General features: G+C 46.3%; 1 protein-coding gene across 1 annotated transcript; it reads right to left on the bottom strand.

Annotated features, from left to right (window-relative positions):
- Positions 1 to 11,466: 11,466 nt before the first annotated feature.
- On the bottom strand, positions 11,467 to 14,873 carry LOC311144594 (stromal cell-derived factor 2-like). Its single transcript, XM_084180627.1, has 3 exons — positions 14,602 to 14,873; positions 13,164 to 13,360; positions 11,467 to 12,968 (listed from the first exon to the last, which is right to left on the bottom strand). Exons 1-3 carry the CDS (start codon positions 14,777 to 14,779, stop codon positions 12,684 to 12,686), a joined length of 660 nt encoding a protein of 219 aa, XP_084036753.1. The 5' UTR covers positions 14,780 to 14,873; the 3' UTR covers positions 11,467 to 12,683.
- Between the last annotated feature and the right edge of the window lie 1,011 nt (positions 14,874 to 15,884).

Below are 15,884 nucleotides of genomic sequence, written 5' to 3'. Positions count from 1 at the left end.
GCCTATCCTGGTGATATCCCGTGGTATCGTCCAAAACAAGAAACAGTTGCCAACGTTTTAGGTGCTGTATGAATTATTCATATTGCCTGAGGTCGACGAGCTGTTGTTCACCGTTCAAAGAGGCTTGTGTGTGTAGCCCCTAGCCCCGACAGGCAGTGACACTAGTAATGCAGACCATAGCCGATCGAATGATGGAACCGAACATCCTCACTGGTCCATGGTGTGGCGACCACGGTACTTTTCCTGTGGTTTGTCGCCACCTGGCGTTCTGAAAGCGCACCCATTTGGAGAGACGCACCGTGAGCAAATCAAGGTTGTTTGTTGACTCAAATAGTAGTGTTACAGCCCCATCCAGAACACACAGATAAAAAAACAAACAATTAAACGTTATTTTATCATGTAAGATAAGACATCTTTTCAAATGAGATTTTGGGGGGAATTGGAGCATTGCAGATTTGGATGATTGGAGGATTTGAAAATGCAGATGGTTGTCTGTCTCTTAAACTTCAGCTGCATGTGTGACACAGAAAGTCCTGCGGTTTGAGGGAAACGTAGCATCTTTTTTCGTTTCGAAAATAATAACTTGTCTGATGTACATTCTTCTGTGACACTTACTTTTAAAACTATTCAACCAAAAAGACTATCAAAAAAAATATTTGATTTAGTTTAGTCATGTGCTAATACACCTATATTTGATAGCTATAATTTGCCTAAAGACGCGCGAGAGAATTATGAACAAACTGTTTATTCTGAATTATCTTAAAAACACTGATGCTTTGAAATGGGAATGTTTGTAATATCCTAATAACAATTGTTGTAAACGAAAACACTTTGGCTCAAGTGCATCAATAAGTGCATCGGTGACGTCGGCCCCACAGTGACCATACGTACATACCCCAACCAGAAGCCATGGATTACAGGCAACATACGCACTGAGCTAAAGGGTAGAGCTGCCGCTTTCAAGTAGCGGGACTCTAACCCGGACGCTTATAAGAAATCCCGCTATGCCCTCCGACGAACCATCAAACAGGCAAAGAGTCAATACAGGACTAAGATTGAATTGTACTACACCGGCTCTGACATTCGTCGGATGTGGCAGGGCTTGAAAACTATTACAGACTACAAAGGGAAACCCAGCCGCGAGCTGCCCAGTGACACAAGCCTACCAGACGAGCTAAATCACTTCTATGCTCGCATCGAGGCAAGCAACACTGAAGCATCCATGAGAGCACCAGCTGTTCCGGATGACTATGTGATTACGCTCTCCGTAGCCGATGTGAGTAAGACTTTTAAGCAGGTCAACATTCACAAGGCCGCAGAGCCAGACGGATTACCAGGACGTGTACTCCGAGCATGTGCTTACCAACTGGCAAGTGTCTTCACTGACATTTTCAACATGTCTCTGACTGAGTCTGTAATACCAACATGTTTCAAGCAGACCACCATAGTCCCTGTGCCCAAGGACACTAAGATAACCTGCCTAAATGACTATCGACCCGTAGCACTCACGTCTGTAGCCATGAAGGGCTTTGAAAGGGTGGTCATGGCTCACATCAACACCATTATCCCAGAAACCCTAGACTCACTCCAATTTGCATACCGCCCCAACAGATCCACAGATGATGCAATCTCTATTGCACTCCACACTGCCCTTTCCCACCTGGACAAGAGGAACACCTATGTGAGAATGCTATTAATTGACTACAGCTCAGCATTCAACACCATAGTGCCCTCAAAGCTCATCACTAAGCTAAGGATCCTGGGACTAAACACCTCCCTCTGCAACTGGATCCTGGACTTCCTGACGGGCCTCCCCCAGGTGGTAAGGGTAGGTAACAACACATCTGCCACGCTGATCCTCAACATGGGGGCCCCTCAGGGGGTGCGTGCTCTGTACCCTCCTGTACTCCCTGTTCACCCATGACTGCATGGCCAGGCACCACTCCAACACCATCATTAAGTTTGCAGACGACACAACAGTGGTAGGCCTGATCACCGACAACGATGAGACAGCCTATAGGGAGGAGGTCAGCGACCTGGCCGTGTGGTGCCAGGATAACAACCTCTCCCTCAACGTGATCAAGACAAAGGAGATGATTGTGGACTACAGGAAAAAAAAAGAGGACTGAGCACGCCCCCATTCTAATTGACAGGGCTGTAGTGGAACAGGTTGAGAGCTTCAAGTTCCTTGGTGTCCACATCACCAACAAACTATCATGGTCCAAACACACCAAGACAGTCATGAAGAGGGCACAACAAAGCCTATTCCCCCTCAGGAGACTGAAAAGATTTGGCATGGGTCCTCAGATCCTCAAAAAGTTCTACAGCTGCACCATCGAGAGCATCCTGACTGGTTGCATCACCGCCTGGTATGGCAACTGCTCGGCCTCCGACCGCAAGGCACTACAGAGGGTAGTGCGTACGGCCCAGTACATCACTGGGGCCAAGTTTCCTGCCATCCAGGACCTCAATACCAGGCGGTGTCAGAGGAAGGCCCTCAAAATGGTCAAAGACTCCACCCACCCTAGTCATAGACTGTTCTCTCTGCTACCGCACGGCAAGCGGTACCGGAGCGCCAAGTCTAGGTCCAAAAGGCTTCTCAACAGCTTCTACCCCCAAGCCATAAGACTCCTGAAGAGCTAATCATGGCTACCAACTCCTAGTTAATCAAAAATCCATTAATAAAATAATGAAAATCTTTAAGACTAGGCTATGTGGTCTACTCATGAATAGCTATGCACACTCAAGTTATATGTTTTTCTTGTCTTATTTCTTGTTTGTTTCTCAATAATACATATTGTGCATCTTCAAAGTGGTAGGCATGTTGTGTAAATCAAATGATAAAACCCCCCCCCAAAAAAATCTAGTTTAATTCCAGGTTGTAAGGCAATAAAATAGGGAAAATGCCAAGGGGGGTGAATGCTTTCGCAAGCCACTGTATCTACTGTCCTATCACAGGGGAACATTTTTGGACTTACCCAAGTACTCCACCCAAATGTAACATAATGTACATAATAAATCATGTATTTATGTTTTCAGCATTTTAGGTGTTTGCACTCTCTACCCCATTCTATAGAAATACATGAAATCATCTGTGCATTCAAATCTAAATCAAATCAAATTGTATTTGTCACACGCGCCGAATACATGAAATGCTTACTTACAAGCCTTTAACCAACAATGCAGTTCAAGAAATAGAGTTAAGGAAATATTTACTAAATAAACTAAAGTAAAAAATAAAATAAAAAGTAACACAATAACGAGGCTATATAAAGGGGGTACCGTAATTTGTACATGTAGGTAGGGGTAAAGTGACTATGCATAGATATTTTTTTTTATTTTTTTACATTTTAGTCATTTAGCAGACGCTCTTATCCAGAGCGACTTACAGGAGTAATTATGGATAAGTGCCTTGCTCAAGGGAACATCGACAGATTTTTCACCTAGTCGGCTCGGGGATTAGAACCAACGACCTTTCGGTTACTGGCACTACGCTCTTAACCACTAAGCGGTTAAGGAGCCTTTTGGACCTAGACTTGGTGCTCCGGTACCGCAGGACAGAGAGACTTGGGTGACTGGAGTCTTTGACAATTTTTTGGGTTCTTCCTCTGACACCGCCTGGTATAGAGGTCCTGGATGGCAGGAAGCTTGGCCCCAGTGCTCATCCTAATATTTATATATTTCTTAATTCCCTTCTTCTACTTTTAGATTTGTGTATTATGTGTATTGTTGTGAATTGTTAGATACTACTGCACTGTTGGAGCTAGAAACACAAGCATTTTGCTACACCCGCAATAACATCTGCTAAATATGTGTATGTGACCAATACAATTTAATTTGATTTGATTTGAGTGATGTACTGGGCCGTACGCACTACCCTCTGTAGCGCCTTACGGTCGGATGCCGAGCAGTTGCCATACCAGGCGGTGATGCAACCTTTCAAGATACTCTCAATGGTGCAGCTGTATAACTTTTTGAGGATCTGGGGACCCATGCCAAATCTTTTCAGTCTCCTGAGGGGGAAAAGGTGTTGTCGTGCCCTCTTCACGAATGTCTTGGTGTGTTTGGACCATGAGTGATGTGGACACCAAGGAACTTGAAACTCTCGACCCACTCCACTACAGCCCCGTCGGTGTTAATGGGGGCCTGTTCGGCCCTCCTTTTACTGTGGTCCACAATCAGCTCCTTTGTCTTGCTCACATTGAGGGAGAGGTTGTTGTCCTGGCACCACACGACCTCCTCCCTATAGGCTGTCTCATCGTTGTCGGTGATCAGGCCCACCACTGTTGTGTCGTCAGCAAACTTAATGATGGTGTTGGAGTCGTGCTTGGCTACACAGTCGTGGGTGAACAAGGAGTACAGGAGGGGACTAAGCACGAACCCCTGAGGGGCCCCAGTGTTGAGGATCAGCGTGGCAGATGTGTTGTTGCCTGTTGCCTACCCTTACCAACTGGGGGCGGCCCGTCAGGAAGTCCACGATCCAGTTGCAGAGGGAGATGTTTAGTCCCAGGGTCCATGAATATCTCTGTGTTTATGTGTTTATAATATCTCCACCTCCACATACATTGTGCTCGCTCTCTTTGTGTGTGTGTGTGTTTTCCAGATCTGTGCTCTGGCAAAAATAATGACTCTCCTTGTCTCTCCTGGTTCTCTGATCCATTTGGAGGGTCAACCCATGTTGCTACGCTGTCATATCACAGATTACGAAGATCCCGGAGAGCATTTTCGTTGGACTGAGCAGCAAGGGGAGCTAGGGCTTGGCGACAGCGTAGAGATCAACTCCACTCTCGCCGGCAGAACCCAGAAAAGTCACTTAAGAGACCGTGTTAACATTGGTGACATCAGTGTGGAGCGGCTGTCGAACAGCGCAGTAGAGCTGAGAATACAGTCAGTGAGATTACCAGGCAGCGGGACCAATGCCATGCCGTTACCTACTATGGAACCTCCCAGGCAGACATGACGCTTCAAGTTATTGCAGGACACCCTGAGGGTATTGCCAGAGAACCCTCAGTCCGTAGACCCAGAGGGTGGTGACATCACCCTCACCTGCAACGTCAGCAGTCGGCGCCACCAACCTGTCCCTCTTCCGCTCCACTTCCGCGTCTCCACCGACCAGTCCATCACCTGGGCGCTGAGAAGAAGCCCCATTTGGAGGAGCTCTTCACCTTCGGAACCGAACAGGGGCATAAATGTGACAGAGCGCTCAGCTCAGTGCTTCACGGATGGAATTGATCCACCGTGGAAACGGAATGTTTGGATTGGGGTTGGTGATTTCCAAGGTGATGGCAGTTGATGAGGGGGTGTACGCCTGCACTGGGAGGGAGTTGGACACACCCCAATCCCCTAGTCCTGAAATCACACCCCCATCCCCTATTCCTGAAATCACACCCCAATCCCCTAGTCCTGAAATCACACCCCCATCCCCTAGTCCTCCAGTCGGGTTTGTGTTTGTGTGACACGACTACTCCAGCGTTGGAACCGATCATCTGCTACAGCCTGATTGGAGTGCTGCTCCTCTACTCAAAACTCACGACCGCGGCACTCGCTCTCTACTTCCAGCTCTCATCCCAACCTCAGGGGAATCCCATTTACATGACTCTTCCGCCAGGCGCTGGAGCTGCTGCTACCAATGATAATGTGACAGCTGACCCAGGCACCACAGCTACCAGAGAGAACCCCAGTGGAAGCTAGTAGGGCCACCTATCAGTCTCTCAGTGCAGTAACAAGGAGCGAAGGGGTGTATGACTCTCTAGCTCTGCAGCCATCCGCCCACCACTCCCTCCACACTGATCCAGGATCAGCCCTGTGCATGGAGGTAGCAGAGTCAAACTCATAGAGATCGATAGAGGACTCCATTCAGGGCTTCCACCATTTTAAAGTAGTCAACAGGGTGGGAATCCCTAAGGGTTGGGAGCAATTAGCCAATGATCTAAGCATTGTCTTCATCAAAATGTCTTGCCTGCCTATGGTTAGTAATTGGCTTTAACCTATATCACTGCCATCTAGTGGCCACAATAAATGAATGCCACACAATATTCGGTTCGGGATTCCAGCACTGTAGGATGCGGTAAATCACCAACATTAGCTTTACACTTTTTTTCAAACACAAAAGAAGAAGAAAGTTGACTACTTTAAAACTGAGATATCCTCAGTGGTGCTGCAGAGTTATGGCGTCAGCGAGAGCTTTGGTTGAGCTGTGTACCAAGAAAGAGCTGATAGTTTTCAGCCGCGACGGGAACAGAGTTGAGTTTGGGGGTGTGGCCACCTGCTCATACTCTCAAAATGTCGGCGCCTGGAGAAGAGATTGAGTTAACGTCGGGATGACACAGGGGCGCAAGCAAAGTCGGGAGAAGAGGAACATTGGGACAGCGACACAGAAAGGTGGATTTCTGAGGAGGAAGAAGAGGAAGAAGAGGTCCAAGAGAATGAGGAAAGCAGAGGTTGGATTTGAATTGGAGGAAGATAAAAGTGTAGATGAGGTGTTGAAGAAGATAGGTGTCTAGTGCAAGCAGAGTGAGCCGTGAGCCAGAACGAGTTCTGGAGGTGAAATGGAAGTGAATGAGGGCGAGTTAAGTAAGGTGGAAGGTGTGGTGAAGAGCTCGGAACCCGAGCCTGGCATCAATGGACATGATAAAGAAGAATCTGGTCCAGTAGGAGTGACATTTTTTGAGAAAGTGGATCCTTGCCTTTTGGCGGATCCATTTGTGGTTTCAGGGTGGGTGGGAAAGGAGTTTGGTGCAGTTGAATCAGTGAAGGTAACCTGTAGTGGACTTGTGATATTTGTTTGTGTTTCTTCTGACCAGAGCAGGCGCTCCGTGTCACGCAACTTGGGTCTAGATCTGTTTCTTGCTTTGCTCTTAAGAACAGGGCACCAATGAAAGGAGTGATTTCTGGGGTAGTGTTAAGTGTGGAGATGGAGCAATTGAAGTTGACGATTCCTGGTATTTGTGATATCCGCCGTTTGGTGCGACGCCAACCCGGTGGTGAGCGTGGTGAAACAGAGGAGTCACTGTCAGTCGTTTTTGAGCCTCTACCAGACAAGGTCATGTTAGGATATACAGTGCATTCGGAAAGTATTCAGACCCCTTGACATTTTCCACATTTTGTTACGTTACAGCCTTATTTCCTTCATCAATCTACACACAATACCCCATAATGACAAAGCAAAAATAGGTTTTTAGAAATTTTTGCAAATGTATTGCAAAAAAATAAATATCAGATTTTCATAAGTATTCAGACCCTTTACTCAGTAATTTGTTGAAGCACCTTTGGCAGCGATTACAGCCTCGAGTCTTCTTGGGTATGACGCTACAAGCTTGGCACACCTTTATTTGGGGAGTTTCTCCCATTCTTCTCTGCAGATCCTGTCAAGCTCTGTCAGGTTGGATGGGGAGCTTCGCTGCACAGCTATTTTCAGGTCTCTCCAGAGATGTTAGATCGGGTTCAAGTCCGGGCTCTGGCTGGGCCACTCAAGGACATTCAGAGACTTGTCCCGAAGCCACTCCTGCATTGTCTTGGCTGTGTGCTTAGGGTCGTTGTCCTGTTGGAAGGTGAACCTTCGCCCCAGTCTGAAGTCCTGAGCGCTCTGGAGCAGGTTTTCATCAAGGATCTCTCCCCATTCATCTTTCCCTTGATCCTGACTAGTCTCCCAGTCCCTGTCGCTGAAAAACATCCCCACAGCATGATGCTGCCACCACCATGCTTCACCGTAGGGATGGTGCCAGGTTTCCTCCAGAGCGTCACGCTTGGCATTCTGGCCAAAGAGGTCAATCTTAGTTTCACCAGACCAGAGAGTCTTTAGGTGCCTTTTGGCAAACTCCAAGCGGGCTGTCATGTGCCTTTTACTGAGGAGTGGCTTCCGTCTGGCCACTCTACCATAAAGGCCTGATTGGTGGAGTGCTGCAGAGATGGTTGTCCTTCTGGAAGGTTCTCCCATCTCAACAGAGGAACTCTAGAGCTCTTTCAGAGTGACCATTGGGTTTTTGGTCACCTCCCTGACCAAGGCCCTTCTCCACCGATTGCTCAGTTTGTCTGGGTGGCCAGCTTTAGGAAGAGTCTTGGTGGTTCCAAACTTCTTCCATTTAAGAATGATGGAAGCCACTGTGTTCTTGGGGTCCTTCAAAGCTGCAGAAATGTTTTAGTACCCTTCCCAAGATCCGTGTCGCGACACAATCCTGTCTCGGAGCTCTACGGACAATTCCTTCGACCTCATGGCTTGGTTTTTGCTCTGACATGCACTGTCAACTGTGGGACCTTATATAGACAGGTGTGTGCCTTTCGAAATCATGTCCAATCAATTGAATTCACCACAGGTGGACTCCAATCAAGTTGTAAAAACATCTCAAGGATGATCAATGGAAACAGGATGCACCTGAGCTCAATTTCGAGTCTCATAGCAAAGGGCTGAATTATTATTTAAATAAGGTATTTCTGTTTTTATTTTCTAATAGATTTGCAAAAATATATAAAAAACTGTTTTAGCTTTGTCATTATGGGGTATTGTGTGTAGATTTATGAGAAATAAAATAATTTTATAAATTTTAGAATAAGGCTGTAACGTAACAAAATGTGGAAAAAGCCAAGGGGTCTGAATACTTTCCGAATACACTGTATCAGTTATCCTGTTCGAGCTTTTGTGCCGAATCCACTGTGTTGTTTCAGGTGCAATGTTTATGGTCATGTCGCAGCAGTGTGTAGGACGGAGATTCCAAGATGTGGGATGTGTGCAGGAGGGCATTGGATAGAGGATTGTGTAGTTTTGGTGGATAAAGTTGTGTGTGTCGACTATAGGGATGCACATGTTGCTGGGGTTCTGAAGTGTCCGGTAGGAGAGAGGCAGGTTGAGGTGGCTAGAGTCAGAGTAGTGCAGAAGGTGTCGTATGTTGAGACAGTGAAGAAAGTAGAGGAGGATGGATCTCTGTGAATAGTAGATCTGTGCCAGCATAGAGGGATAGGCCAACGAGTGATACACTATATATACAAAGGTATGTGGACACCCCTTCAAATTAGGGGATTCGGCTATTTCAGCCACACCCGTTGCTGACAGGTGTATAAAATCGAGCACACAGCCATGCAATCTCCATTGGCAGTAGAATGGCCTTACTGAAGAGCTCAGTGACTTTCAACGTGGCACAGTCATAGGATGCCACCTTTCCAACAAGTCAGTTCGTAAAATGTCTGCCCTGCTAGAGCTGCCCCGGTCAACTTTAAGTGCTGTTATTGTGAAGTGGAAACATCTAGGAACAACAACGGCTCAGCCGCAAAGTGGTAGGCCACACAAGCTCACAGAACGGGATCACCGAGTGCTGAAGCGCGTCCCGCGTAAAAATCGTCTGTCCTCGGTTGCAACACTCACTACTGAGTTCCAAACTGCCTCTGGAAGCAACTTCAGCACAAGAACTGTTCGTCGGGAGCTTCATGAAATGAGTTTCCATGGCCGAGCAGCCGCACACAAGCCTAAGATCACCACGCGCAATGCAGAGCGTCGGCTGGAATGGTGTAAAGCTCGCCGCCATTGGACTCTGGAGCAGTGAAAACACATTCTCTGGAGTGATGAATCACGCTTCACCATCTGGCAGCCCGATGGATGAATCTGGGTTTGGCTTATGCCAGGATAACTCTACCTGCCTGAATGCATAGTGCCAACTGTAAAGTTTAGTGGAGGAGGAATAATGGTCTGGGGCTGTTTTTCATGGTTCAGGCTCCTTAGTTCCAGTGAAGGGAAATATTAACGCTACAGCATACGATGACATTCTAGATGATTCTGTGCTTCCAACTTTGTGGGGGGAAGGCCCTTTCCTGTTTCAGCATGACAATGCCTCCGTGCACAAAGCGAGGTCCATACAGAAATGGTTTGTTGAGATCGGTGTGGAAGAACTTGACTGGCCTTCACAGTGTCCTGACCTCAACCTCATCAAACAGACTTTGGGATGAATTGGAACGCCGACTGTAAACCAGGCCTAAACGCCCAAAATCAGTGCCCGACCTCACTAATGCTTGTGGCTGAATGGAAGCAAGTCCCCCTCTGCAATGTTCCAACATCTAGTAGAAAGCCTTCCCAGAAGATCGGAGGCTGTTATAGCAGCAAAGGGGGGACCAACTCCATATTAATGCCCATGATTTTGGAATGAGATGTTTGACGAGCTGTTGGTCATGTCGTGGATATGCTTCAGTAAGGTTGCCTTCTTAGCGTTCATAGCGACGGTTGTTAACTGTGCCGCAGAAATGGAACGTAAATCACAGAAAATAGATGTTGTGGTGGCAGCTGCAGAGAAGTATTTGGGTATATGAGATTTGACTTTAGAAAGGTTACAGGGTGTCCTCCCAGGCTGCTGAAGGAGCAAATTGGGTCAAAGTAGTGGATTTTTAATTAGTGAAGGGTTAGTTGGTGTTCTATTTATTATTATTAAATTTGTTTGTATTACATTTACATTTTTTATTTATTTAATTTTTTTGTCATTTAGCAGATGCTCTTATCTAGAGCGACTTACAGTTAGTGCATACATATTTTTTTTCTTCTCATACTGGCCCCCCGTGGGAATCGAACCCACAACCCTGGCGTTGCAAACGCCATGCTCTACCAACTGAGCTACATCCCTGCCGGCCATTCCCTCCCCTACCCTGGACCAATTGTGCGCCACCCCATAGGTCTCCCGGTCGCGGCCGCCTACGACAGAGCCTGGATTCGAAACCAGTGGCACAGCTAGCACTGCGATGCAGTGCCTTAGACCACTGCGCCACTCGGGAGATTAATGGATTTATAATATAACCCTGTTATTGAGTGTGATAAATAACCTGAATAGGTTGTCTGTCTTCTCCGACTGTATCAGTTCTAATGTTACCTGTTTATAAAAGCAGCTCCACTGACCGCAGCTGATCACCACTCGGTCTTTGGAACATCGTTTCTGTGAACTGGAGAAGTCATCGGTTTCTCTAGTCCGTCAAATTTCTGGTTTTCAAGCCAGTTATTGATTTACTCGCAGCAGGTACACACAGGGGATTCAGGTAACACTAGACAATATTGGACATTTCATTGTTTTATGTATTTATCATTGAGGGAGCAACAGACACAGCTACCTATAACCCAAACTAAGGTGTCTTTTCATACCTTCGAGTTGTATTTACAGTATAACATATCCACCTGGATGACACAATGAACAGATGGATGAGTAAAATAAAAAAAGGTTTAAAACAAAAATCATGTCATACGATCTTCTTCTTCACCTTACACAAATAAAACATCCTGACATAAACATACAAGTCTAAACACAAGAAGAAAACACTCCCCAAAAGCACAGAGGATCAGTAAGGTGAGTCATATCTATTGGGAAAAGGACTTACAGCACACTATGTGGTGTCTAAATGAGAGCTCTTCATAGCCAAGGCATTCACCCATAGATAGATACTACATTTACTAACTAGTGGGGGGGACCTTGGTTGCAAGCGATCAAGTGAATACTAATCCAGTGAATGTTTTAGTTTTTATTAGCATCAGGATCTGTGCAGTCTGTCGCTGAGGAGTACACAGGTGAGTGACCATCAACCCGAATTACATCCACATTTCCCGCTGAAACTAATCATAGCCAAATTCTTCACTTCCATCTTGTTCAAAGTTGTCAAATTCAAAATATCAACTGATTATCATTGTCAGACAAATCTCTCATCTCCCTAATGCTCCTAATGTGAGCCTGTATTCAGTAGTCAGTGCTCATCCCCATTGGTCCTGGTTGGGTAATGAGAATGCATCAGTGTCCTCCTGCAGCAGACTAGGTGACTAGTGTCTGAAATGGCCCCCTATTCCCCATTTAGTGCACTACCTTTGATCAAAGCCATGTGGGCTCACACTGAGTGTACAAACCATTAGGAACACCTGCTCTTTCCATGACATAGACTGACCAGGTGAAAGCTATGATCCCTTATTGATGTCACCAGTTAAATCCACTTCAAAATCAGAGTAGATGAAGGGGAGGAGACAGGTTAAAGAATGATTTTTAAGCCTTGAGACATGGATTGTGTGTGTGCCATAAAAATGTTTAATACATACATTTTCTATATATATTTTTTATAATAACAACCATACTTTAACAAAAGACAGTAAACAGGCGCACACACACATTTCAACAAACATCAATGACATCACACCTGCTCAGACCCACGTTTCCACCGCAACCATACACATCACAACCACACCCCCTAAGTGTGCCATTCAGAGAGTGAATGGACAAGACAAAATATTTAAGTGGCTTTGAACAGGGTATGGTAGTAGGTGCCAGGCGTACCGGTTTGAGTGTGTCAAGAACTGCAACGCTGCTGGGTTTTTCACGCTCAACAGTTTCCTGTGTGTATCAATAATGGTCCACCACCCAACGGACATCCAGCCAACTAAACACAACTGTGGGAAGCATTGGAGTCAACATGGGCCAGCATCCCTGTGGAACGCTTTCGACACCTTGTAGAGTCCATGCCCCAACGAATTGAGGCTGTTCTGAGGGAAAACTCAATATTAGGAAGGTATTCTTAATGTTTGGTACACTCAGTGTATATTATGGAATAGGGAATAGGGTTAGTTTCAGATGTATCCTCGCTGTGCATTATGTGATGTCTGATGACATCATCAGAGCTCGTCGTGGTGCAGTGTTGTTGATGATGACAGAGCTTGTCGTGGCACAGTGTTGTTGATGTCATCAGAACTCTTCATGATTGTGTCTCAGTGGCTCCTGGCTGGGCTGAATGAAGACGCCCTCCATAGCCTTCCAGTAGTTGTTGTGGTTGGCAGTGCCCATGCCGTGCACCTCCCTCTGCCCGCGGATGGGGTGGCCGTACTGCTCGCCCGTCACGGTCAGGAAGGCGTCTGTGCCAACGTGTTTGAAGCGCACCGCCTCGTCCCGCTCCCAGATGGAGCCGTCACACTGCACCTTCCACACGTCCAGGTCATCCCCCTCGCCATTCTCACCGAACGCACTCACCTCCTAAAGGTTGATGGACAGCATTGTGGGTTAGTGGTGTGTGTATTTGTGTTTGTTACCTGGTTGCGGGACAGTGACTAGCTAAAATTGCGTATGTGTGTGTGTGTGTGTTGTATTACCTGAGTATTGACAGCAGCCACCTAGTGGTGTGTGTGTGTGTGTGTGTGTGTGTGTGTGTGTGCCCACTGCCTCTCTTACCTGGTTGTTGGACAGCGGCGAGCTGAAGTGGTGTGTGTGGAGGTTGCGTCCCGTGGTCATGTGCGTGATGCGGATGGCCTGCCCACACTGGATTGGCACGCCGCGTTGGCAGGTCCCGTTGGGCTTCCCCCGAATCCTCCAGTAACTGTTGGCATCGTCTGCACTCTCAACCCCCGTCACAGACTGCTGCCCACTACCTACAGTTTAAAAGGAGTCAACAGCTTTACCTCAACCCGCCAACAGCTTTACCTCAACCCGCCAACAGCTTTACCTCAACCGCCAACAGCTTTACCTCAACCTGCCAACAGCTTTACCTCAACCTGCCAACAGCTTTACCTCAACCCGCCAACAGCTTTACCTCAACCCGCCAACAGCTTTACCTCAACCGCCAACAGCTTTACCTCAACCTGCCAACAGCTTTACCTCAACCTGCCAACAGCTTTACCTCAACCTGCCAACAGCTTTACCTCAACCTGCCAACAGCTTTACCTCAACCTGCCAACAGCTTTACCTCAACCTGCCAACAGCTTTACCTCAACCTGCCAACAGCTTTACCTCATTCTCCTCTTTCTAGCCAGAGTGGTGTCAGTTCAAATAGAAGACTACAGGGTAGTGTTGTGTGCTATACATAGTTTAAACCTTCCATATAGCCTACCAGTTTAGGGAACAGTCAAGTAGAGCACTAAGCCCATAGGTTTAGCCTCAAGAACACCAAAAGTAAAGCTTGGTTTGAATAATTGAGGTCAGTTTTTAATTCCACCCGTGACAAGGAATGACTGGCTACACCTGTAGTATGTGTTACAGTTAAATCCTTCCCCCTGTGGGTTCTGTTGTGTATTAGACTACAGTACACCTGCGTCCGGTGCAACTGACACCTCTCTGGGGATGGCAATGGCAAGATTTGCATGAACGGCTAAGCTTCCATTTTACTGTAAGCTATACTAGACTAGACCTACTACCTCCTATGTCTCGATCAGGGGTTAAAAAGATAAGAAATGTATCCAATAGCCACACTTGAATGTAACCACCTGCTTATTTTGTTGCTATAAAATGTTTGACTATGGATTGATGGAATACATCGTTACAACGCCGTTCCACTCATCGATTGATACATTGTTGCGAGCTCGATTCTCGACTAGAGTGCACATAAATAACAGCCATTTAAACTAAACAGAGAGTTTATGGTTGTTCTATACTCATTTAAACGCGTTATACATTTAGCTTAAATCTCTCCTTCTGACTTGTAGGACCGACTGATATGAGGACCAACCGGTTTATTGCTTGTTATAGGTTAGGCTTGCTGTATTTGTTCATTGATTGAAACACACCAATGTTCTGATTGAACGACATTGATTATTGGTCAATAGCCTAACTTAACTTTTTGAGGAAGGTTGATGATGAAGTTCTCTAGTGATGAAGGTTGATGATGATGGCTTACCTGAACCGTATTTGACATCATGGGAGTGCAGCCGAACGTTGTGTCTCGTGTTCAGCAATTTCACAAGCGAACCGCAGGTGACATAGTTGAACTCGGACTCCCGACCCTCGCATTTGGACCACAAAAGAACGACCAAAAATGATTTGATGAAGCCGCGGAGAGCGTGAATTAATCCCATTGTTGTGTCTATATGGACATAATCGAGAACGAGAGGATATAAAGCTCGAGGACAGGCACTTTCAAACCTTAATGCTAATGTAAACCAATCAGAGCTTGACAAGTCCCTGAACACGGAAGTAAAGGATAACACATGCTGTTCTGTGATTGGTTGAAGCACTTGTGACGTCATGCATATTAATAAATTCATTCGGAAAGCGGAAATGAAAAGATTGCCGGCCCCCGCAAGTGACCGTAGGGCTGGAGACGGAAAAAGATGGCGGAAGCGGATGATGAAGTGGATTCTGAATCTAATGGCGGTAGAATTAAGGAGATTTGGAATATTGTCCAAAAGAATGGAAAACGGAGCCAAGTAGAGTACAGTGAGGAGAATGTAACTTCGTATCTAGTAGGAGGACGGTTTGTTAATGAGGAGCAACTGATCGAATACCAATCTGGAGGAATCCATTTGAGATATCCAAACTGGTGGAGAGAGTGCTGGGTAAAGTGAAGGCTGTGAGGATCACGAGCGGGCTTGTTTGGATTTTTTGTGCTTCTGCGGACCAGAAGAAACGTGTGTTGCGTCTCACCCGATTTGATCAGTTTGAAGTGTCGTGTGTGTCTCTTAGGAACAGGGCACCCCTCAAGGGGGTTATATCTGGCCTCTCGTGGGAAGTCGATGTTGAAGAGATTAAAAATATTCCTGGAGTGATTGATGCAGGTCGAATGAATCGTGTGGTGAATGAAGAAAAAGTGAAGAGTTTTTTTTATATGGAGTCTCTCCCTACTCGAGTGCAGTTGGGGTATATTAACTACAGAGTCAGAGCATTTATCCCAAGACCAATGCAGTGTGATCATTGTAAAGCTTTTGGTCATGTTTCAAGGGTTTGCAGAAGGGAGAAGCCGAGATGTCCAAGTTGTGGAAAAGATCACATCATGTGTTATAAAAGTGATGAAAATGTGACATGTTGCAATTGTGGTGGGAACCATGAAGCCACGTCTTTGGAATGCCCCACAAGGGTGAAAGAGAATGAGGTGGCCAAAGTCAGGGCTGTCCAGAGCATTTCATATGCAGCAGCTGTTAAAAGGGTTGAGGTTTTGAATGGTGCTCCTGAAGAGTCCATGGT

Source organism: Coregonus lavaretus (assembly GCF_964263955.1).
Source record: "Coregonus lavaretus genome assembly, chromosome: 17".
NCBI lineage: Eukaryota > Metazoa > Chordata > Actinopteri > Salmoniformes > Salmonidae > Coregonus > Coregonus lavaretus.
Note: the sequence above shows the minus strand (reverse complement) of the source record. Positions and strands in the feature narration are given on the sequence as shown.